The following is a 23,158-nucleotide window of genomic DNA, read 5'->3' on the forward strand; positions in this document are numbered from 1 at the left end:
TCCCTTCTTGTCTAATCAGGGAAGTTAATTCCTCCTTGAACATTCGAGAAAGTTTCTAGCGAACTCTGAGCTACGCTGGCAAACCCAAAAATTAAGTCTAGTATCGACAGTAGTAGACCTAGTTAACGTCTGGTCTAGGCCTTTATTGCTGTAGGTATTATTCCAATGCGCAGAGCCTATTGGGAAAATAGGAGCTACACTACATACTTAAGTATTCCAAGGTATTTTACATTGGTTTTATTTCATTTAAACTCATAGGTAGCTATTCAGCTTTTGCGTGTATGAAAAGTGAGTGAAAGTACATCTTATTTTAACCAAGTGGTCTTGTAGCCAGAGAAGATCGAGAACTTGGATTTCATTGTAATTAAATGGGGAACAGAAGTCATAGGCTGTTGCATCGTAAGCCAGATGTTATCTGCATTTTGTGAGCTTGCTGTTGTGGGTTTTCCTTTGACATCCTCATTCTGGTGAATTGCTGCTCTCAACAGTTCAAGTGCCACAATGAACAGCAGACACCCTTCGAGGTTCCATTTTTGACAGAGAAGATTTCTGAAACATACTCCCCATAATTAACTCTCATTGTTGGTTCACTGTATATCCATTTGACCATGGCAATGTAGCCACTTCCCAGACCTGCTCTCTGAAAACTGAAGAATAAGTAGCCCATTCCAAACACTCAAACGCTTTCACAGAATCTAAAGAAAGCCTCACTTTGTTATCTAGGTTGGGTCACATTTACCAAAAGTACACATATCCAGAGTATGGTTTCTTCCAAAAACTTTGTCAAGATTCTGTTGACATATTACTTCATTATCTTGGGCAGAAAAGATAAAAAGGGAGATGGGGCGAAAAGTATAAAAAGGGAGATGGGGCGAAAAGTATTGGGCTTATTGCAATCCCAGGAGGGATTTTACGCAGGAGAATGACTTTGGCATGCTTCCATTAGCCAGCTAAGGAGAGATTAATAATTTCTAAAACAAATGGGGAGGAGAAGATTCTGGAGTTCCCTAGTAATGATACTAGGCATCACACGGGCATACCTGCTCATACAGATATGCCCTCACATGTATTATAATTAGGGCTCGCAGTTTTCAGTTTTGACTGATTTTTACAGATAAATACAGACAGAAAATGTATTTTACTGTCTGTATGTATTTGTAACTACAGACAAATGTGGAAAAAAGGCCATTTCTGAATGATTTTTTTCCACTGTCAACCATGAGTGGTAGGTCAGTAGGTGTACAGATTGAGAGGAGAGGCGATGAAAAAAAGACAATACATTTTCTAATGAAGCTTAATAAAGTGCAGATCCACAGTTATGTATGCTATTCTACAATGCAAGTGTTTTCAGATAACGCTGGTTTACTGTTCACTGCTGAAATCATTTGTACATTCATCATTTAAAATAAATGCAGAAAAATACCTATTGCAGCTTCATTTATACACAAAAATAGATAAATACAGGAAAAATGAGCAAAAAAGAAATATGAATAAATACAGATGGAAATGTAAAAATAAAAAAATATCATAAAACCCAGGAGCCCTAATTATATGCACCCTGCCTTAGGACACTAACGCCTGCCGTAGGGGTGACTTGCATATAAGGTCTAGCAGAGTATTAGGGCATTGCACACGGAGTGTGCAGTGCTGTGTTTTCAGAAGGGCTTGCGCCCATTCACGCACCCTGCAATGGCTGTCGGCATGTCGTTTTTTTGGGGGGCGGGGGGGGGAGTATGCATGCTGCAGCCAACAGGGACACTCTTTAGTAACCATGCCCTAGGTACCATATGCACCATTAATCAAGGACTTACAAGGGTGCTAAATGCTGGCCAAATGAATGTGTTGCAGTTTAAGGTGAAGAGCACTGGCATTGGGGCCAGTTTAGCAGGAACCCAGGGCACACCGAGTCAAGAAAATCATTACCAGTGGGCCAAAGGTTGGGTGACCATGTGAAAAGGGGTATTTTGCTACACAACCCCCTCCCCCCCCCCACATTAAATGGTATTAAACTAACTTTTCCCTAGAGAGTCTTTATTGTCTAAATGGAAGAACCTGGAAAGGCTATCTGCATTAGCATGGTAAGTCCCAGGTCTGAGTTCCACTGTAAAATCCAATCCCTCTGATGGATCACCTCAACAGTTTAGGATTTTCCCCTTCCATTTGCAATGGCCATCTGAGAGTCCTGTGGTCAGTTTGAACAAGGAAGTATGTCCCAAACAGGTATGGTCTCAGCTTCTTCAACTACTAAACCACAGCAAAGGCTTCCCTCTCAATGGCACCCCAATGCTTTTCTCTGGGGAGTAGCCTTCTGCTAATAAAAGCAGCAGGCTGGTCCTGGCCATCATCGTTAGTCTGGGATAGAACTGCCCCATCCCATGGGTGCTGAGCATATTGTTTTCTTCAGAATGCCAAAAGCCTTTTCACAGCCCTCTGTCCAGCATACTTTCTTTGAGGTTAATTCAGTGAGGGGTGCCATATCCGATCACAGATCTCCTGTAGTACCCAGTCAAGCCAAGAAAGGCCCTGACTTGAGTCAGTTTGGTTGAAGCCACCCAGTCCAGAACAGTCTGGATCTTGGGTTGTAAGGGTTGAATTTGGCCTACACCTACAAGGTGGCCCAAGTATACAACTGAGCTCTGCCCTATCTGGCACTTGCTTGCCTTAATAGTGTGTCCTGCCTTCTGCGGGGCCTGAAAGACCTTTCCCAGGTGGATCAGGGGATCCTGCCAAGTGGAGCTATATATGGCAATATCATCAAGGTAGGCTGCACTAAAAACTTCCAGTCCAGCCAGGACTTTTTTTACCAGCCATTGGAAGGTTGCAGGGACATTCTTTAAACCAAAGGGCACCACAGTAAACTAGTAATGCCCATCTGGGGTGGAGAATGCAGATTTCTCTTTGGCTCTTGAGGTGAGTCCAATTTACCAGTACCCTGACGCCAAATAAAAAGAACTGAGAAACGTGACTTTACACAACCTGTCCATCAATTCATCAGTTCTTGGAACAGGGCGTGCATCTGTCTTAGTGACTGCATTGAGAACTCTATAGTCCACACAAAACCTCAGCTCTGGTTTACCACCTTTGGACTAAGACCACTGGGCTGGCTCAGGGACTTTCAGAGGGCTCTATCACTCATACCTCCAGCATCTTGCTGACCTCAGCTCTTCTGTTTTCCTTGACTAGATCAGACTGTACATTTTGTTTTGGAAAGGTAGGCTGTCCCCATTATCATGTGTACAAAACATTGTCTGACTGGAGGTCAAAGAAGATAGCTCAGCATACTGTCTCAGGACTTGACTGCAGTCAGTTTGCTGTTGGGCAATGAGCGTGTCTGACAAGACAACTTCCTCAACAGACCCATCTTTAGGGCTGCTTGAGAGGATCATGGAGAGGCTCATTCTCTTCTTCCTGATCCTCATCAGGGACCATCAGCATGGTCATCTCAGCCCTGTGATGAAGGTTGTAGCGGTTTACATCGATGACCTTGTGGGGGCTCCTGCATGTGCCTAGGTCTACCAGATAGGCAACTTCTCCTTTTCTTTCTAAGATAGGGTAGTTACCACTCCATTTGTCCTGGATGGCCCTAGTTGCCACAGGCTCCAAAACCCATACTTTCTGCCCTGGCTAAAACTCAGACAGTGCAGCCTTTTGGTCAAACTATTGTTCCTGGAGCTCCTAGCTTGCCTCAAAGTTTTTATTTGCTTTTTCCATCTAATCAGCCATCCTGGAACAAAGACCAAGCACATAATCCACAATGGCAAGTTTGGACTCTTTGAGAGGCCTCTCACAGCCTTCCAGTACTAGACTCAGTCACCCCTAACAGGATCGCTAAACAAAAGTTCAAAGGTACTAAAGCCCATTCCTTTCTGCTGCACCTCTCTGCAGGTGAAGCACAGGCATGGCATTCCATCAATCATGTGTACCTTTTGCGTTTGTCGCCCTAAGTGGGAATGGTATGCCCAGACGTGGGTCCCGTGCTCTTCACGCCTCTGGAATCAAGCTATCTTGGCTGATGAAGGGTGAAACACCGAAACCAGTCCTAGGATGCTCGTTTCCAGTCCAGGGAAGACCTGGTCTGGCAGTTTGGGCTGGACTGTTACCATTGGGCGCAGACTCAGGACTGATTTGCATATTGCTGGCTTCAAACTGGAATGGCATGGTGAGCAAAAAAACTATGGATTTAGGCCCAGATCTCAAAGTGTGGCACACCTTCTGACTATCTAATTTGCCCCCGCCTGTTCTGGTGCCAAATGGGTCTCAAGGCAGGTGGTGGCGTTCCCCAGTTCTGTGGGAAGCAAGGGTCATATATCAAAGGCGGCAGAGGATTTGAAGCCTCTGCCTTTGATATGCTAAATCACTACTCATCCTGCTGGAGGAGGTGTTACCACCTTCCTCCAGAGCAGGCATGGTTTCTGGCCTTTGAAAGCATGGGCTCTCACTTACAGGGTGTCAGAAACGTGCTTGTGGTGGCAGGCTGAACGATACCAGCCAACCAACACACTAGAAGACTAGTAGGTTTTTAGGGGGCATCTCTAAGGTGCCCTCTAGGTGTATGTCACAATAAATCCGATACTGGCATCAGTGCAGATTTATTGAGACAAAATGTGCCCTAGCAAACACTATTTTTTAAGTGCAACCATTATGTAGCTGGGCAACTCGTAATGACCATTGCCAAGTACATACCTTTAACATGGCTGACTGATAACTTGCAATGCCCTAGTAATGGTACTAGGCATCACTGGGGCATACTGCTCATGCAGATATGCCCTCACATGTATTGTAATGCACCCTGCCTTTGTGCTCGAAGGCCTCCTGTGGGGGTGACTTACATATAGAACATGCAGTGTATTTGAGGATTGCACACGGGAAGTGTGCAATGTTGTGCTTTAAGAAGAGCTTGAGCTCTTTCAAGCATCCTGCAATGGCATCGGCATATACTTTGTGTGTATGTCCCTCTGGGTGGCAAACTACATGTTGCAGCCCATATGGACCCTCTTTTGCACCCAGGTCCTGGAAGGAGATACATACTGGCATAGAATTGGCATTTGGTGTTCTCATATGTTGCAAAGAGATCCAATGCTGGTTTGTTCCATAGTGAGAATATTTTGTTCAGCTCCAACTGATCAGTTCCCTCTGGTGACATCCGTCCTTGGATCTGATGAGTGTGTCTGCCAAGGTGTTTGTCCCAGATACGTGCTCGGCCCTCATCAAGATCTTGTGAATGGAGAGCCAGCTCCAAAGCTTTTGTGTTTCCTGGGAGAGTGTTAGCAATCTTGTACCCCCTTGCTTGTTGACATAATGCATGCTAGTCGTATTGTCTGTACGCACCAGCACTGATGAGCCTGCTATCCTTGGTAGGAACGCTTGCAAGGTAAGAAAGATGGCCTTCAGTTCTAGGCAGTTGATATGCATTTTCTTATGAAGCGTAGAACACTTACCTTGATTTTCTAGGTCGTGTAGGTGACCACCCCCTCTTTCCATAGAAGTATCTGGGTTTATTTCCCCGCAGTTTTATGTAACGCCAACTTGACCTGAAGGTATCAGAGCGCTTTACATGCGCACCAGTTGCGTTACACAAGGGCACATTAATTTTTGTTAGGCACGGGGAGATTAAGTAATTTTCCCAGAATCACAGGATGTTGAGCATTATGGCCAAGACTCAAACCCGGTTCCTCCAGATTTGAGATCAACAGCCCTAGCCGTTAGGCTACATCCTCTCCCCTCTGTATTTATGACGTAGTAAGGTATTAGCAGCAAAAACGTGAATCCCTTGAGAGATGAGAGATCCGAGACCACCACTATAGCGTTTCCAACATCCTTGGGGGTGATGATGATCAGGTCATCGAACAACCTTTCTGCCTAGGTCCACTGTTTAAGTTCCTCTTGTAATGGTCTAATTTTCAGGTGTTCAAGACAGACCAGATTTATTGCGGAGGACATCATGCCCAGCACTGAAACTGACTTGCTTCTGGAATGTCTGATGGCTAGACACGTTAGCTGTCATTGTCTGTCCTGTAAGAGAAAAAAGCTTTCCTTTGGATTGTATCGAAGTTGGAGCCTAGAAACCTTATCCTCTGTTTTGGAATTGTTGTTGACTTTGATGATTCACAGTGAGACCCAGTTTGGGAAAGAGTGTGAGGCAAGCTTTTGTAGCTTTGGATGCTTGCTATGGTGTTGAAGCTTTAAGCAGCCAGTTGTCTAGGTAGGAAAATACCGGATGACCTTTCAGGGAGTAGCTGCCACTGGAGCAAGGCATATGGTGAAAATGCAGGGAGCAGACTTGAGGTTAAATGGGAGGGCTCGGAACTGGAAATGGGTACCGGCTACAGTAAAGCATAGATATTTGCAGTGTTTAGGATGTATGGGAATATAGAAATATGCATCCTGTAAGTGCAGCATGGTCATATAATCTCCTTGGTTTCGGGGATGCAGGAGAGTGACCATGCAGAATGATAGGTTCTACAAGAATTTGTTTAACTTCCTGAGGTCTAGGATCGGTCTCCATTTACCAGATTGCCTTCTGATTAGAAAAAAAAACGGGAGTAGAAACTCCTGCCTTTCTGGGTGAATGGGACTTTTTCGATTGCTCCCTTGGCGAGCATGATGAGGGCTTTTTTAGTAAGTAAAGACGAGGAGGGTGCAGTCCCCTTGGCGGATTGTTTAGTGGTCTTTCGACACAGCATCATCTAAGTTTCCCAAATTGTGTCTCGCAATCGTAGGGTATATTCAGAATTCTGGACTGGACTCCGGGTCTGAATGTTGTAGTTTTGAGCAAGCCCTCTCTCCTTAGGACTGCTGCACCTGCAAGTTGGTGCAAACCATCAAAGGCTATGTCCACTAAGTAGTCTGATCTCAGCTGACATGCACTCACCTTCTTGTAAGATCTTTCTTGCCTCAGGTTTTTTTGTCTTTAGGCACTAAGTAAATGAGGTTGCCAGTATCAGACCACACCTGCTTATCATGGAGGCCCAGGATTGGCCGCACAAACCGTGAAGGCAGATATGGTGGAGAACCTCTTACCTATACTGTCTAAGCGCCTATCCTCTGTCTTGTGGCGTAGATTTGGGAGTGGAAGGATTTTTGGAGCGACGTTGCGCCACCTGTGAGATGACTGAATTCAGTTTGGGATGTCCTGCGAGGCAGGAGGGAGAATCTTCTGGGGTCTTGTATTTATTATCAATACAAGGCAATCAAGCTGCCACTGTTGCCAGGTCTTCATGCCTTCCTCCCATATAAAATCTATAATATAGATGGCTCTGACTGATTTTCTCGTCTGCTCTTTAAAATCATATAGAAAGCAGTTGGAGAGTTTGACTGATATTGGGTGGTGAAACCTTGTTGCAGCCCGGTCCAATAAGTGGTGGAAGCCTCCAATGTCCACCAGAGGAGAGTCCACTGGATGTGGTGCTGTAGGTGATGGGGTGGGGACGAGATAATCATCCAATTAATCATAGGGAGGTTGGGGATCCAGAATTCGGTTGACGATGGGACGCCTCTTTGTGGTGCCGCTATGTTAGAAGCAGGTGTCATCCTGGGTGTGATCGGTGGAGGAATGGGTCTTGGAGTTGCAAGGGAGGTAGGCGGAGGTGGAGCCGCTGGTTTTTCTTGCTAAGGTTCTGGAAACCTCTTCCGATAGTCTTGCAACATGGCCTGTAAATCCTGAAAAAGTGACATAGGCACATCAATGCCACCCTGTCTTCACTCTGGTTCAGCATAATGCTGATAATGTTGTTCATATTGCCTCTGCTTTGACTGAGGAGCATAATAATTTCCATAATATTGTTCTTCCTCTAGGTAGTCATCCTCATCCTGGTATTTAACCTGGCGTTACGATGGGCTGAGAGCTGCTCCAAAAGGAGCATCATAAGACTCCTCCAGGTCCACCAAATAACTTGGGGGGTGGGGCGGGGAGGGGAGTCAATGACAACATCATCAAGGGGAAGGTCACTGTCAACGATATCGCTGTAGACAGGACTCTAATATTAGGTTTGTGCGTCGACTGTTCAGGAAGAGGATTTATGTGGGTAATCCCCAGTCATTGTAGATGGAGTACTGGGCTCAGATGAGGCTGTCTCTGAGGAGGTTAGTTTGTGTTTCTCTTTTTTCACAGATTCACTGGCCAGGTGGGACGCTTTGAAGGCCTTTCTGCTTTCCTCAGAAGTCCCTTGGTCCTGCGAGCTTGATCTCTTGTGAGACCTTGCAGAGGTATCACTGTCCTCTACAGAAGATGTTGCTTTCTGAGTGTTTGTCTTCTGAAGCCACTGAAGAAGCCTCCCCTCTCTGTCCTTTAAGGTTTTGGAGGAAAAAGTGACACAAATATTACACACTTTACCTTACGTTGGAGACAGAGACAGTCCTTATGTGGGTCATCTACATGTAAGCTGTTCTTTCCGCAGGTCTTGCAGAGTCTAAAACGTGCTTTCTTAGATGTAGCAGACATTGTAGGAGAAGTAGTGAAAGCTTTCCAGCATCTGGATGAAGAAAAAACGGAGCAGAGCTCAGGGAGACTCCATTTACACATGACATGCGGTGACAATCTATGGGAATCAGCCTCAGTTAGGAGTGTTCTAGAGGGTGCTACCGCCGTATTGGTTAAGGTTTGAAGTTTGATCCTTTTTAAAAAAAAGACATAAATAGGTTATCTAATTGATTGTCCATTGCCATTATAGCCTACGACAGTGATACACACTGCTTTATTATAGTGCTATGGGACTCACACTGACGACGGGGAACAATTCAAGCATGATAATCTATGAAAGATCCAATACTGGAGAACAAGGAGCAAACAAAGTTGTCACAAAAAGACTTTAGATAGCCAACAATGCTGCTGCAAGGTTGCTATTCTTCCACCCCAAATTTTGTACCGCTTTTGGGCTTCTCCAGAGGCTGCACTAGCTTCCTGTGGACAAGCGCATACTCTAAGACCTTGTGCATCGACCATAAGACTCTTCTCTCCTAACAGGCCCCTATTCTAGACAATTGTATATCCCCTTACCTGCCATTCTAAGCTTTTTGATCGGCTGACCTTAATCTGTCCATTGTTTCTCGATTTAAGAGGGCAAGAATGAGAAGAAGCTCCTTCAAGCTTTAGCCCAGACCATATGGAACAAATTGCCTCCATCCCACAGGAATACCCAGTACCATCTGTACTTTAGGAAATCCCTCAAGAGCTAGCTCTTCTCTAACTAAGTAGCTCTTAACCCTTTCCTTTTTTGGTGCATGCAGTCTCTGTACCTATGTTTTTGGGTTCAGCGCTGGGAAGCCCCGTTGGTGGTGCAGCTATGACAAATACAAGCTCATTTAACATAACATAACAGGAAGGAGCTTAACACTAAGTAGTAATCTATTCTTGGGAATTTTCCATGAACAACGGAGAGGAAAAAGTCATCTCTATCATTGGAATGTAGCAGCGTCCAAATACGTTGAGAATGATCAAACATTAAGTCCCACAGCATGCTCCTATCCTTGTTTACTAGATCTGTTCGCGATGGGACCCACAATGAATGTCCTTTTTTGTATAGGTTACTTAGCAAATATAAACCTTACTTTTTAGTCCACTCAAGTTTTTGATAACCTCAAACGTGACGATTTCTTAAACAGAAAAGCTACACCTCTTTTTTTTGTAAAGAGGAGACACCTCTTCTCCAGATTGTCAGGTACAAATGTTGCTGGCATGGACGAATTTCCCCACTTAATCTCCCAGGTGAAAGGCAGGACTCCTGTAGGAAATCAATGTCTTTTTTTGTAGCTGGGAAGAAGAGTCTTCTTTTATTTAACACAATGTGCCAGTCCATTAAAGATACGGGGCAAAAACAGTAAGTTCTCTAGTTTGAAGTAGGTGCAGGTCTGATGGCGTCATATTTGGCGTATGCCTTGCCTCTTGCATGGACCGCTTACTTAGAGTCAGTATTAGTCACTATGTCAGAAGACAGTTTAAGGACTTGAGAAAATTTCATGGAAAAATGTAGTTTCAGTAACTGGATGGATATAGATGCTTTTATATGATGGTGACCTGCCCAGTATAGGTCTTCTTAATATCCTTTGTAATTATGTGGTTAAAATACTAATATGTGTTCTATCTCTGGTATCTGCATGGGGAGGTAAAGAAAGGGTTAAGAAGGAGAATCAATGAGATTGGTAGTTGCATAGGATTCTCCATACTTTGCACAGGCGGAGTATTCTCTCCAGTCTCAGTCCCACACACAGTATGCCCGCAATAGGAGTATGTACAGGCCCAACAATCCAAGGTAGGTGGGGGAGGGGAGTTTGTGTCAGGTTAGGCCAGGTGTCTCCAACCAGTGTATCCCAAGCTACCAATAGCTCCTAGACACCTTCAGAGCAGCTCACAGGCTTGACTTAATTTTTAAATAAGTGCTGGACCACATTTTCCTCATTGAAAAACCACGTCGGATGCCATCACACCCCAAGGACCCTTTGGAACGAAGAGGTGGGTCATGCCTTGCCAAGCATATGTTCCGGGAAGAGGAAGACTGGAAGAATTAGGGGAAAAAATGCTGCCAAGGTCACACATTCAATGCGCTCTCTTGGCCAGCCAATCAGGGCAAAAGAAGTCTGGCTTCGACCAGTAGATGGAATCAGTTGTACAAAATTATAAAGCATATCGTTTTTATACTTCTATATAGTTCTAGGTTTGATTAGGCCATGAAACAAATTATGAACTACGTACAGTTATTCTGCCACAATTCAGTTATTGATGTAGGTTATATAATTCATAGTTAAAGACCATGTGCACCATGAAAATCTACACGTATTGACTATTTTCAAATGTTGGACATTCAGGGCAACATTTCCATGGTTAGATACCAGTGATTTACGCAGGTACATTTCAAGAAATACAACTAAATATTAAGCAACTTGTATAAAACATTTAAAAAACGTCCACATTTTTCATTACGCTTTCAGGGTGCAATGAAATATTGATAAGGAGGTTGTACCAATACAAAGCTATAAATGCGCTTGAAGAAGATACAGCACAAAAAAGGCGAAAGAGTTAAATGTGCTAGAACAACTAAACTGATATTCTGGAAAAAAAATGATGGCGCAGGAGTGAACAAACACCTCTACGGTGAAAGGGCTAACTTTGAACGTGAGCTGGTCTCTAAGGGATACCAGAAAATATTTGTTGCGCTCGAACTGGAATCTGTTCTCGATAGCTCACAATGCTGGAGATACCGCCACCTGTTCCACAGCTTGAAATCTGTACTGGACACCCTCTGCCCTCCACTTAACTCCCTTGCGATTGTCCACTGTCACCGATTTCCTCGTTATTTGAGGGTTGGGCCATTACAGAGAAGGTGTCAGGCCTGTACAGCTTGAAGTTTAACCTAATGCTCTCAATCCAGACTACTGCATCATTGAAGGCTCAGGGATGCGTGGCAATGGATTTCACTGATAACTGGCAGACGCCCTCATCTTTTCATGAGAAGGGGCTCAGTGATCAAGGTCTTAAATTATTTTTTTACTTTTCAAAATATGCATAATTCGTATTGGTCACAGAACAAATTGAAATCTGATCATCTTTGCCCTGACTTGGCATGTTGGAGGGCAAACAAGCGGACAGTGACTCTCTATAAATCTGCTGAACTGCACTAATGTGGCCTAGCATTGGTCCTAAACATGGAACTCTGTGAATGAATATTGTGGATTAAATTTCCAAGTATTGACTGCCTTGGCATGAATACCAACTGGAAGTAGTGGTCTCAAGCTCCAAAGCAGCTGCAACTATCTTCACCCCAAGGAGGTGGAAATCCTCAACTTCACACATGCATGGGGAATGTTGTAAAGAATGTATGGTTGTAGCTGTTCATGAGCTTCTAATATACCTGCTTAATGATCAGGTACTCACTTTTTTTTTTACTAGACATGAGGTCATTTTATTTCAGTATATGAACAGTAGAATTCTCTGTATGCCTTCTTGAATATTTCCCCTTGTGAGGGCTTGTCTATACATGCTCTGTCTCGGTCTGGCATGGTTTAACACATTCCAGGTTAAATCCATTTCAGATTGGATCCATTAGTGCACTACACAGGAGTTTGTATTGGACCCCCACCTATCTGTCGGCCGCCGTACCACTGAATAATAGTTGACCAATACATCACGACAAACGGTCGCTCCTGTTTTTCTCTATTCAAAAGTCGACTATGTGGGATTTCTCAATGGCACAATTTCTGCCCAAAAAAATTAGGACTCTACTACTGGTTTGTAGTTACAACAGGTGCATCTACATAAATGAACATCCACGGTGTGACTTGTGGTTTTGCAAGTATGCTTAATAATCCTCTGCTGTCACTTATGTTTAGGATTCTGATGCATGTAAGCACCCCATACACCAACTCATTGTTTTTCGATGCTACAGGGAAGCCTGATAAATGCAACTCCTGAATTCTATGTAAGGACCAGAAGCGAGGATTATGCTTTAACTTTTGTCTTTATCTTTACAGCAGCCAACAGAATTTCATACAACTACCTTTCTCATGAAAACTCTGGAAAGTTGAGCTGCATTTAATCAACAACCAATCATAAACCAGCATAGAGTGTAATAGTCCTCTGTCAGTCACTATGATCCTCTATCTTTGCTGCTTCAGCAGCAAAGTGCTCTTTCATTTGCCTCAAGTTAAGTCCCCTATTTGCCTCAGGGAATGGTAGTTTTAGGGTGAATGTATTCTAAAGTTCTCATAATCGTTTTCGAAGTATCTCAGGGAAATTCTGCACATCCCTCTCATGGCAAATGTGATAGTTTGATGAGGTGAGACGGCGCTCCGTTTCTCTGGGACTGGAGCAGCTTGTTCCTCCATGGTCAGAGCGTTCGTATACAAACACGTTTTTGTTGCACCGCGCTGACTACTGAGCCTCTTGTTGTTGCCCCTGGCCCCGGAGTGTGACAACCATCATGAGAAGTCTGTATCCCTGATTTGGGATTTTGTTGAATGTACGCCCTGCACGTGGCCGTTAAACAATAACGCAGTGAAAGGACACTCACACGGGTGCATACCCTGGTATCAGAAGGGGTATACAGTGTAAGGCACATGCTCACTGTAGGTCATTGACCATGAGTGATCTGTCTGGTACCCCAGCACATTTGCCCTCATAGTGCTATCCAGTCTGCAGAGGTTTTAGAGTCTGGGGCGCAAGGTGACTACCCAATGTCCTTCACAGGGGCAGCTGGTGACGTTTTAAAATGGTGGGGCAATAATAACTAGCAGGTATTACATTAAGTGGACAATGCCAGCACTCCTAAAGGGGGTTGGAGGGATCATCAGGAGGATTTACCTCCGGAGTCTTTTGTTAAACTAGAAGCATTGTGGTGAATTAGACTACTCATTTCCCAGAGAAACTACATGAAAACTTACATTATTAAAAGGCAGTTCTGAAGTGACACTAGTCTCTCTGAAATATTTCAGTACTTCTAAATTGGTCCCTGAAGCATTATGTATTTGCAACACTAAATACTACTCACAAATGCAATACAAACCATGGAACAAAATAGCAATATGATGAAAACAAACATAGGTACAAAGACTATTCCTTACCATTTTCGGACAAGGCATGTGGGATGATTTTGTATAGCACTTCATACCAAGTTTTGCTATTACTTAGTGCTATAAAAAAACATGTTCTAGATATCAAATTAAACTGCACTGGTAAAAAAGGTTGCTTTGTCCTTACAGGGACTCCAGCGTAAGCCCTGAAAAACAAAATAGATGTCAGCTGTTAATTAACTCATGGACTGCACTAGGTCAGAAGTTATGCAGCTTTTATGTTACTCTGACCCTGTCGAAACTCAAACAGCTGTCTGTCTGTCTGTCTGTCTGTCTGTGTGTGTGTGGCCAATCAATAGGTCTCCGGAGGAGCTGAAAAAATAATTACTAACAAAGTTGCATCGTGACCAGAGGGTGATTTGTTTCCTCTGATGGTGTGGCAGATTTTCAGGAATGAATATGCTACTTACCAGTATGCATCTGTTCTTGGCATGTAGGGCTGCGGACATTCATATCTGTAGCATAGATCGCCGCCTAGTGTTGGGTCCGGATGATTGCACATTGTTGTCCTGGAAGAGTCTTCGAAGTATCACGAGATAGGTGGCTCCTCCCCTGGACTACAGTGCGCATGGGCATCGACTCCATCCCCAGATTGTTTTTAGCCATTGTGGCAAAGATGGAGTGTAACAGCGTGAGCGATGGCCATGCTAAGAGTAAGTGTAAAGTCTGCAGCCGCTACAGGCGCCGGGGAGGAGGGTGGGCGATATGAATGTCGGCAGCCCTACATGCCAAGAACAGATGCATACTGGTAAGTAGCATATTCAGTTCGAGGCATGTGGGCTGCTGAATTCATATCTGTAGCATAGAATATATAGCAGTCCCTCCATCAGCGGCGGCCGCCTGTGCCAGCTGCAGACGTCTGAAAAAGTGTTTTTAGAACAGCCTGCCCTACAGCTGCTTGCTGCTTGGAGTGCACATCTACACAGTAGTGTTTAGTAAATGTGTGTGGGGTAGACCATGTGGCTGCTCTACAAATGTCTTCCAAAGGGATATTTCCGAGGAAAGCCATGGAGGCCCCCAACGTACGGGTGGAGTGGGCTCTAGGGGGGACCGTTAAAGTGCGCTTAGCCTTTTGATAGCAAATTTGAATACACTTAACGATCCACCTGGCTATACCTGCTTTGGAAATGGGGTTGCCTTTGTGGTGGGCAGAAAAGGCAACAAAGAGTTGTTTTGTCTTCCTAAAATCTCTGGTCCTATCAATGTAGTACATCAAAGCACGTTTGACATCCAGAGTGCGGAGCATTCTTTCAGCCACTGTCTCTGGATTTTGGAAGAACACGGGCAGTTCAATAGTTTGATTGACATGGAACTGTGAAACCACCTTAGGAAGAAATTTAGGGTTAGTGCGCAGCACCACCTGGTTGGAGTGAATCTGTATGAAAGGTTCTTGTACAGTGAGCGCCTGGAGCTCACTAACACTTCGCAGTGACGTAATGGCTATTAGGAAAGCCACTTTCCATGTGAGGAATTGAATTTCGCATGAGTGTAGAGGCTCAAAAGGTGGACCCATCAATCGGGTGAGTACCACATTAAGATTCCACTCAGGAGCAGGTGGGGTCCTGGGAGGAATGACTCGCTTGAGCCCTTCTAGAAAAGCTTCAATGGCAGGCACCCGGAAAAGGGAGAGATGCTGCCGGTTTTGGAGATAAGCAGCAATGGCGGATAAATGTATCCGAATGGAAGCATATGCCAGATTGCATTTGTAAAGATGTAGCAGATAACAAATGATGTTGTGCGTGGACGCGTCCAGCAATGTTGTGTTCCACGCAATAAATGACAAACCGCTTCCATTTTGCTGCGTAGCATGCTCTGGTGGTGGGCTTTCTTGCCTCCCGTATGATATCCATGCAGTCAGGAGGCAAGTTGAGGTAGCCAAACTCTAAGACCTCAGGAGCCAGATCGCCAGGTTGAGCTGTTGCGGATCTGGGTGCTGAATGTCGCCATGGCTCTGCGTCAAAAGTTTGGGTGTGAGGTGCAGCCTTTGATGCGGTACCACGGAAAGTTCTAGAAACGTGGTGTACCATGGTTGGCGGGCCCACGTTGGAGCAACCAGGATGAGCGTCAGTGAGTGTTGCTTTTGCTTTCGTGCCACCAGCGGTATTAGAGGTGCTGGGGGAAAAGCGTACGCAAATTTGCCTGACCAGTTCATCCATATCGCATTGCCCTGCGACTGTGGGTGCGGGAACCTGGCGGCAAAGCTTTGGCATTTGGCGTTTTCCCTTGTGGCGAACAGGTCTATCTCTGGATGACCCCACTGCTGGAAGTACGGGTGGAGTACTGATGGATGTAACTCCCACTCGTGCATTTGGTGGCTGTACCTGCTGAGCAGATCCACCATCTGATTGTCCTTGCCTGGGAGGTGTTCCGCCATGAGGAAGATGTTCCTCTGAATGGCCCACTTCCACATGCTCTGAGCCAGATGAGACAACTGTGGAGAGTGTGTACCTCCCTGCTTTTGAATGTAGTACATGGCAGTCAAGTTGTCCGTCCGGATTAACACGACTTTGTGGCACAGATGTACCTTGAATGCCTTCATCGCCATGAAGATTGCCATCAGCTCTAAATGGTTGATGTGCATCTTCCTTAGCTGTGTTGTCCATAGTCCCTGCACTGTGTAGTGGAGCACATGAGCTCCCCAACCCTGCAGAGAAGCGTCCGTCGTTAGAATGATCTGTGGAACAGGCTCCTGGAACGGTCGTTGCAAAGGTTGTGTGGAGTCCACCAATGCAGAGAGTTGTATGCCCGACCGGTCACCAACACTAGGTCGTTTAACTGTCCGTGAGCCTGATTCCACTGACGTGCCAAGCACTCTTGAAGCGGACGCATATGTAGTCTCGCGTGCGGGACTATGAAGATGCAGGAGGCCATCATGCCTATCAACTGCATGAACACTCGTGCTGGAAGCGAGTGTTGCGGTCTGAATTTGTGGATCAGCGACTGAATGCTGTTGATCCTCACTGAATTTGGCTGAGCTGTGGCTGCCAGAGTATCTATTGTCGCGCCCAGATACTGCCGCACATGGGCTGGCTGAAGGTGCGACTTTGGATAATTCAGCGAGAAACCCAGATCGTGAAGAAGGTGAATGGTGTGGGACATGTTGGCAGCGCACTGCTGGGCTGACTTTGCTTGGACAAGCCAGTCGTCCAAATAAGGGTAGACGTGAACGTTTTGTCTCCGGAGGTGCGCAGCCACTGTTGCCAGGCATTTTGTGAACACCCTGGGCGCTGTGGTCACTCCGAAAAGGAGGACCTTGAATTGGTAATGCTGATTCTGAATGGTGAATCTGAGGTATTTTCTGTGTGACGGATGTAGTGGAATGTGAAAATATGCATCTTTTAGATCTAATGTTGCGAGGAAATCCCCTTGATTGAGCAACGGAAGAACCTGCTGCAGCGTGAGCATATGAAAGTGTTCTGAGAGAATGTACTGGTTTAGGGGCCTGAGGTCCAGTATGGGTCACAGGGACCCGTCTTTCTCTGGGATCAAGAAGTACAGGGAGTACACTCCCAAGCCTTTTTGTTCCACTGGTACGAGCTCGATTGCCCCTTTTTGCAGCATGACGAGTACCTCTTGCTGCAATAAGTGCAAATGCTCTGTGGACATAGGACGGTGCTTTGGGGGTATGTTGGGTGGAGTGGATGTCAACTCCAGACAATAACCGTACTGTATAAGTTTTCTGACCCACCTGTCTGTGGTGATGGATTTCCAGACTGGCAGGAACTGTTGGAGTCTCCCCCCGACAGGTGTGGTATGGTCGGGGGGCAGTGACAAGGCGTCACGGTTTGTTGGTGGCGGAGGAACGGGAGTTGTTGTTTCCACGACCTCTGCCTTTGGTGCTGTTGCCGCGATAGCCGCCTCTACCCTGCTTGTTGTAAGAGGTTTGCGCACCACCTTTCGTGTACTGTGTTTGCTGGGACATCTGGCCTCTGGAAACACCTCTAATGCTTGAGCGACGAAAAGTACTACCCCTGAACTGCTGGGACTGGAGAGCCCCCATGAACTTCGCAGTCTCGGTGTCCTTCTTTATTTTTTTCAGGGTGGGATCCACCTCAGGTCCAAATAAGTGATCAGGGCTGACAGGCTGATTGAGGATGGTGGTTTGTATCTCTGGTTTGAACCCGGAGATTCTGAGCCAGGCCTGACGTCTTAACATCACACTTGTGTTAATAGCCCTGGCCGCGGTGTCCTCTGCGTCCAGTGCACATTTAATAGAAGCATTTGAGATGAGCTTCCCTTCTTGAATGAGCATCTCCGCTGCCTCTTTATACTCATCTGGTAAGTGTTGTAACAGGGTCTCAAGTGTATCATAGTGTGCCCTGTCATATCTGGCCAAGAGTGCCTGAGTGTTTGAAATACGCCAGATATTGGCCGCTTGAGCCGCCACCCTCTTCCCTGATGCTTCTAGCACTTTTGATTCCTTGTCAGGGGGAGGAGCATCACCAGTAGTTTGTGAAGTCGCCCTCTTCCGGGCATTAGAAACAACTAGAGAGTCCAACGGCAACTGGCCCTTGATGTAGGTAGGGTCGCCAGGTGCCGGACTATACTTTTTTTCAATTCTGGGGTTTATAACCCTGGCACGTGTGGGTTCTTTAAAAATGTCTGCAGCATGTTTCAAAACACCCTTCAGCATTGGCATAGTTTTGACAGTCTTTTCAGAGGTGGAAAAGGTATCAAACAGAAAATCCACTTCAACAGGGTCGGCATGCAGCTGGACGTCGTGATTTTTAGCCGCCCTTTCTATGAGAGCATTAAATGCCGCAGAATCCTCAGTAGGTGAGGTTTTAACAGTATATACGTGAGTGTCCGGGGCAGTTTGCGGATCCCCTGGGTCCCCAGCATCTGCCCATGAGTCATGGTGACCCTCAGGATCAGTGTCAGTAGGGAAGTTGTACTTTTCATCCTCCCCTTCCCCAGCCTCCACATCAGAGTAAGTGGGTGAGGTGGGAGCAGTGTCCTGAGTCCGTGGATAAATAGGTTCAATTAGAACTGGGGAATCCGTAGAAGGCTTTTTCCTCTTCAAAGGAATTGTGTAGGACTCCATAGGCTGTGCTGGCGTGATCTTTCGCTTGTAGATGGAAAGTTTACCGGTGTCGGCGTCGATAAATTGCTCCGACTGCTCCTCCATCAGGGGTTGTCGATGTTTTGTGCCTACAACTGCCGGAGTTTGCTTCGGCCCCGTGGACACCTTCTTGGGCGCGTCGTCGACCGTCTTGGGCGCGAACGCCTTCGGCGCCACTTTCGGCGGCAGCGTGAACTGGATCGGTGCCGTCGACTTTGGCGGTTTGGCAGCGGGCTTCAGGGTGGAAGTGTCCTTCGGATCGACCGCGGAAGTTTTGTTCCTGATGCGTTGCAACGAGTCCGACACCTGCTTCGTGAAGGATGCGGACGGTTTCGTCGACCCGACAGATGTTCTCGATCCACCACCATGTGCAGACTCGAGGGCGACATCACTTGTGGCCTTTTCCGGGCGACGTGCTGGGTTGACAGCTTTCGGAGCTCCGAGTCCTTTGTTTGTGTCGACGGCCTTCGGCGCCGACGGTTTCGGGTCGGCGGCCTTGACTACCTTTTTCGGTGCCCCAGTTTTCGGCTCGACGCCCTTGAGCGACTTCGGTTCGACGTCCTTGAGCGACTTCACCGGATCGACAACCTTCTTCTGCTTTGGCTGGCCCGACATGTCCGAAGACGTGGAGGCGACCAAAGCGACAGGCGTCTTCTGTGTCGACGGCTTCTCTATCACTTTCGGTTTAGTCGAGACCGAAGCTTTCACTTTCGGTTTCGATTTTACCAATGGCGGCTCCGTAGGAGGGTCCGTAGCCGGGCCCGTAGGTGAGACCGTGGATCCAGGTGCAAGATCTTGGGTAAGGCCATGTGGCGATCCCTCGACCTGAGCCTTAGTGATTGTTCGAACGGGGCATAGCTCATCCCCTGAGCTATCTTCCGTGGCCCCATAGGCCTCATTGTCGTCTCCTACCTCGACGACGACGTCTTCGGTATCGAGCATTTCGACGTCTGCGTCGTAGTTGGAGTCGATCTCCACCGCTGGAGGTGAAATCGGCTCTTGATCTTCCTGCTCGTCTGCTTCTTCCCCCTCGAAAATGTTCACCGGGTCAGGTGCCGACTGCTGGGCCTCCTGGCGCGCCACGCGCCGAAGTCGAATCGTCTTCTTGGATCGAAAACGAGAACAAGCCATACAGTTGGCTTCATCGTGATCCGGCGACAGGCACTTGTTGAACACCGGGTGGACATCGATGTGGGGATACTTTGAGTTGCACACGGGGCATCTCTTGAACGGGCTCCGTTCCATGATGTTTCGTCGAAGTCTGGCTGCGTTGACTGGGCCTCGAGCACCGAAGAGCCACGCGGCTCCTCCGGATGTCAGACTCGGGAACTGAGCCGGAACAGAGCTGGGCACCGAACGCAAAACAATACCGACGATATAGGAAAAGGCCTTCGGGCATAAAGAAAAGTTTTTATCGATTCCGATCTTGAGTGATCAAATATGCATCCGAACCCAATGGCGGAAAAAAACAATCTGGGGATGGAGTCGTTGCCCATGCGCACTGTAGTCCAGGGGAGGAGCCACCTATCTCGTGATACTTCGAAGACTCTTCCAGGACAACAATGTGCAATCATCCGGACCCAACACTAGGCGGCGATCTATGCTACAGATATGAATTCAGCAGCCCACATGCCTCGAACAAGAAGTGCCAATCACTGATTGCCTGCAAGGATAGCAAACGTGCCAATTGGCAGCCACTGTTTACATCAGTTGTGATCTGAGGGCATAAGCTGGAGTCCCTGTAAGAACAGAGTAACCCTTCAGCCCAGTGCAGTTTAATTTGATATAAATAACATGTTATTTATAGCGCTAAGTAATGGCCATCCCCACACCTTTTCTCATTTGTGCTGCTTTTTTTCTATTTAATTTCATGAAACTCCTTTTTCTTGAGGGGGTTTGTCCTAGTGTGGTACAAATTATCTTTGTACTGTTGATTTCCATATTAAGATGTATTTGTACACGAAGTGAGGGGATACAGCAGTCAAAAAGAAAGAAAATCATAAGAAGGTAATAGTGGCTCTACTACAATCCACCTCAACAATAGATAAAACACATTTTAGAGTACAAAACAAGCCAAACGCCAAACCCAGTGATTAGTCCAGCATGCATATCTTAGCAGGCTTCACAGTATTGCCTCTGGTGACATACCTGTGCTGCAGCAGCTCCCATCTCAGCTGCCCGAGCTTGGGCCTGGGCCTGCGCCTGGGCCTGGGCTTGGGCCTGAGCTGCGTGCACTGCCGCCACCGCAGCCTGCTGCTGCTGGTGTTGCTGCTCTCTATGTGCTTGCTGCTGCTGGACTGCCTGTTGTTGGGCCGCCTGCTGCTGGGCCGCCTGCTGCTGGGCCACCTGTTGCTGTTGTTGGGCAGCTTGCTGCTGGGCTGCTTGCTGCTGGGCCGCCTGGTGCTGTTGGGCTACCTGACGAACTCTATCCTGGGGTGTTGAATAAAAAAAGATATTTTGCAGTAGGGGGTGACAAGGGCTGCAGCATTTCCAGTTCACCTCGACAGAGCATAAATTTATTTACAACATATGTGCAGAGAAGACCTGTGCCACAGGGAGCGCATCTCTGAAGCGGAATATTCCTACCTACATATGGGTTTGCAGAATAAGCTCAAAAAGCTGACAAGCAGTAGACCAAAAATGATCGAAACGTTGGAGCTGCAATCACTCTTTACTTGCATAAGAATTAAAGTGCAATCATACACTACCTTATTGGACCCTGGGTGCAAGAACCTCAAAAGAAGGTGCGTAGTTACAGAGAGGAATATTCTCTTGATAATGTGGAAAGAGATAGGTTTTTATACTTTTTTGGAACCTACAGTACTCAAAAATGTCTTGCACATATAAGAGGGAAAGGCTCTCAAAACTGTGCTTCAAGACCAAAGAAAATTCTACCACCTCTCTCCCATCTACATAATGGTAAGATGGAAAGTGAATGATCTGTACAAACGTTTAGTGTGTGTTGCAGTGGAGCTTTTCTGCACAAAAATGAGAAAATGAAAGGTACACAACTTAAATTGGCAATACAAAGGTGTGGAAAGCTGAACTTTCAGGATCAATTCTGCAAAGCTAAGTCAAGAAGTGTGCAGCCTCCTCTCTCTCTAGGAGCTGACTGGCTGAAGGCACAAGTAATAAGAGACGCTGCTAAATGAAAAATGGTATTGTATTCAAGCAAGATAAACAGTTTAATTCCCGTTAGCATGGAACTATGATTAAACATATGTTTATGGTAACACAAGGATTACAATTCCGTTTAGAGATAATTAGCCTTGGGGGTTAGCACAACAGTTGGAGCATGATTACGCATTATGGTTCAGTTGCGATAAGGATGATCGTCTGCTGTGGGGATTGGTTGAAAGGGATTATGTATAAAGGTATTCTATTTACCGATACAGAACCATCATTTTTGTTAGGGTAATATGATGCAAAATGGGCAAAAAAAGGGGGAACTATTTACAGACTAAGGACTAATAAATAGGAAAACATTGCATTCATCTGAGGTATTTAGGGAGGTTTTCAACCCCTGGTGAACCTCGTGTTCTCGACCACAAGACACAGAACAAGCACCAGTTCAACAGGTCTTTCTCTATGGCCTCTGCTTTAGGTTAAGATACAGCCATTGGCACTATCTGCAAAATTGATTTCTTTAGTTTTTACTTTTGCTCTCATGGTGGAAAACTGCAGGATTCTCATCTCAAACATTAATCTCACTGCACTTGTCTAACACATTTGCTGCAATAGACATAAGCCTCAGACAAGAAATTAGCACTTCAAAAATACAGTGTAGTGTGCTGACATCAATGCTAGATTTGATCTTAAGGGTTCCTTTTGCTGCAAAGTCCCTCTACTCTGTTATAAAAATTGCTACTAAAATCAGGTCGGGTTAGTCTTTCCGTTACTGTAACATTAAGCTGTTCTTCTTATACTGTAATTAAATTCGAACTGCTTTATTACACAAACTAAATCCCAATACAACGTGGCCTTTCATATCATGGCAATATCCACCTGCCAGGCCTCTGTCTTTTTTGGGGATCATAAAGTAGCGGGATTAGCAACCACAACTCACTTTAATCACTGGCACCCACTCAACGGCTCACTTGGCCAAGCGGGTAGTGATTTCCTTGCGGAGGCACGAGAGATGATTCTCAGTCATCCGATCGTGAGATGGTGGCAAAGAGGGAGAGGTTATCTAAAAGGGGAGGGAGTAGCCCTAGTACGAGTTCCAAAACCTACCTGTGATATGATGGAGCACCGGTTGGGCAGGTGATGGCAAATCCTGCCAAATGGGTGCCCATGCTGGTAAGTGGGCAGATTAGGTGTTTAGAGGTTGCAGGGAGAGGTGGTGGACTGACCAGATTACTGGTTACCTGTGCCACGAGGTGTGTGGGTACTGCGCCCTCTGCCAAACTGGAGAACATGCGCGGGTCTGTGGTTGGAGGGGAACTAGCATGGCTGGAAAGGCAGATTGAGGGCGACATGAGGTCGCAGAAAGGAACCAGGACCTGGGCATAGCCCAACTGTACTTAAAGCGCTCCA

The 23,158-nt window shown here is 46.2% G+C and overlaps 1 protein-coding gene across 2 annotated transcripts in view; it reads right to left on the reverse strand.

Annotated features, from left to right (window-relative positions):
• The window catches only part of MED15 (mediator complex subunit 15), an 800,982-nt gene that overhangs the window by 354,427 nt on the left and 423,397 nt on the right, over nt 1–23,158 (reverse strand). For both annotated transcript variants that reach the window (XM_078667783.1, XM_078667782.1), the window contains exon 8: nt 20,771–21,052. In XM_078667783.1, the coding sequence (XP_078523909.1) occupies nt 20,771–21,052 (282 nt within the window). The remainder of the gene's footprint in view (nt 1–20,770; nt 21,053–23,158) is intronic.

Source organism: Lissotriton helveticus, chromosome 11 (assembly GCF_964261635.1).
Source record: "Lissotriton helveticus chromosome 11, aLisHel1.1, whole genome shotgun sequence".
NCBI classification, from domain to species: Eukaryota; Metazoa; Chordata; class Amphibia; order Caudata; family Salamandridae; genus Lissotriton; species Lissotriton helveticus.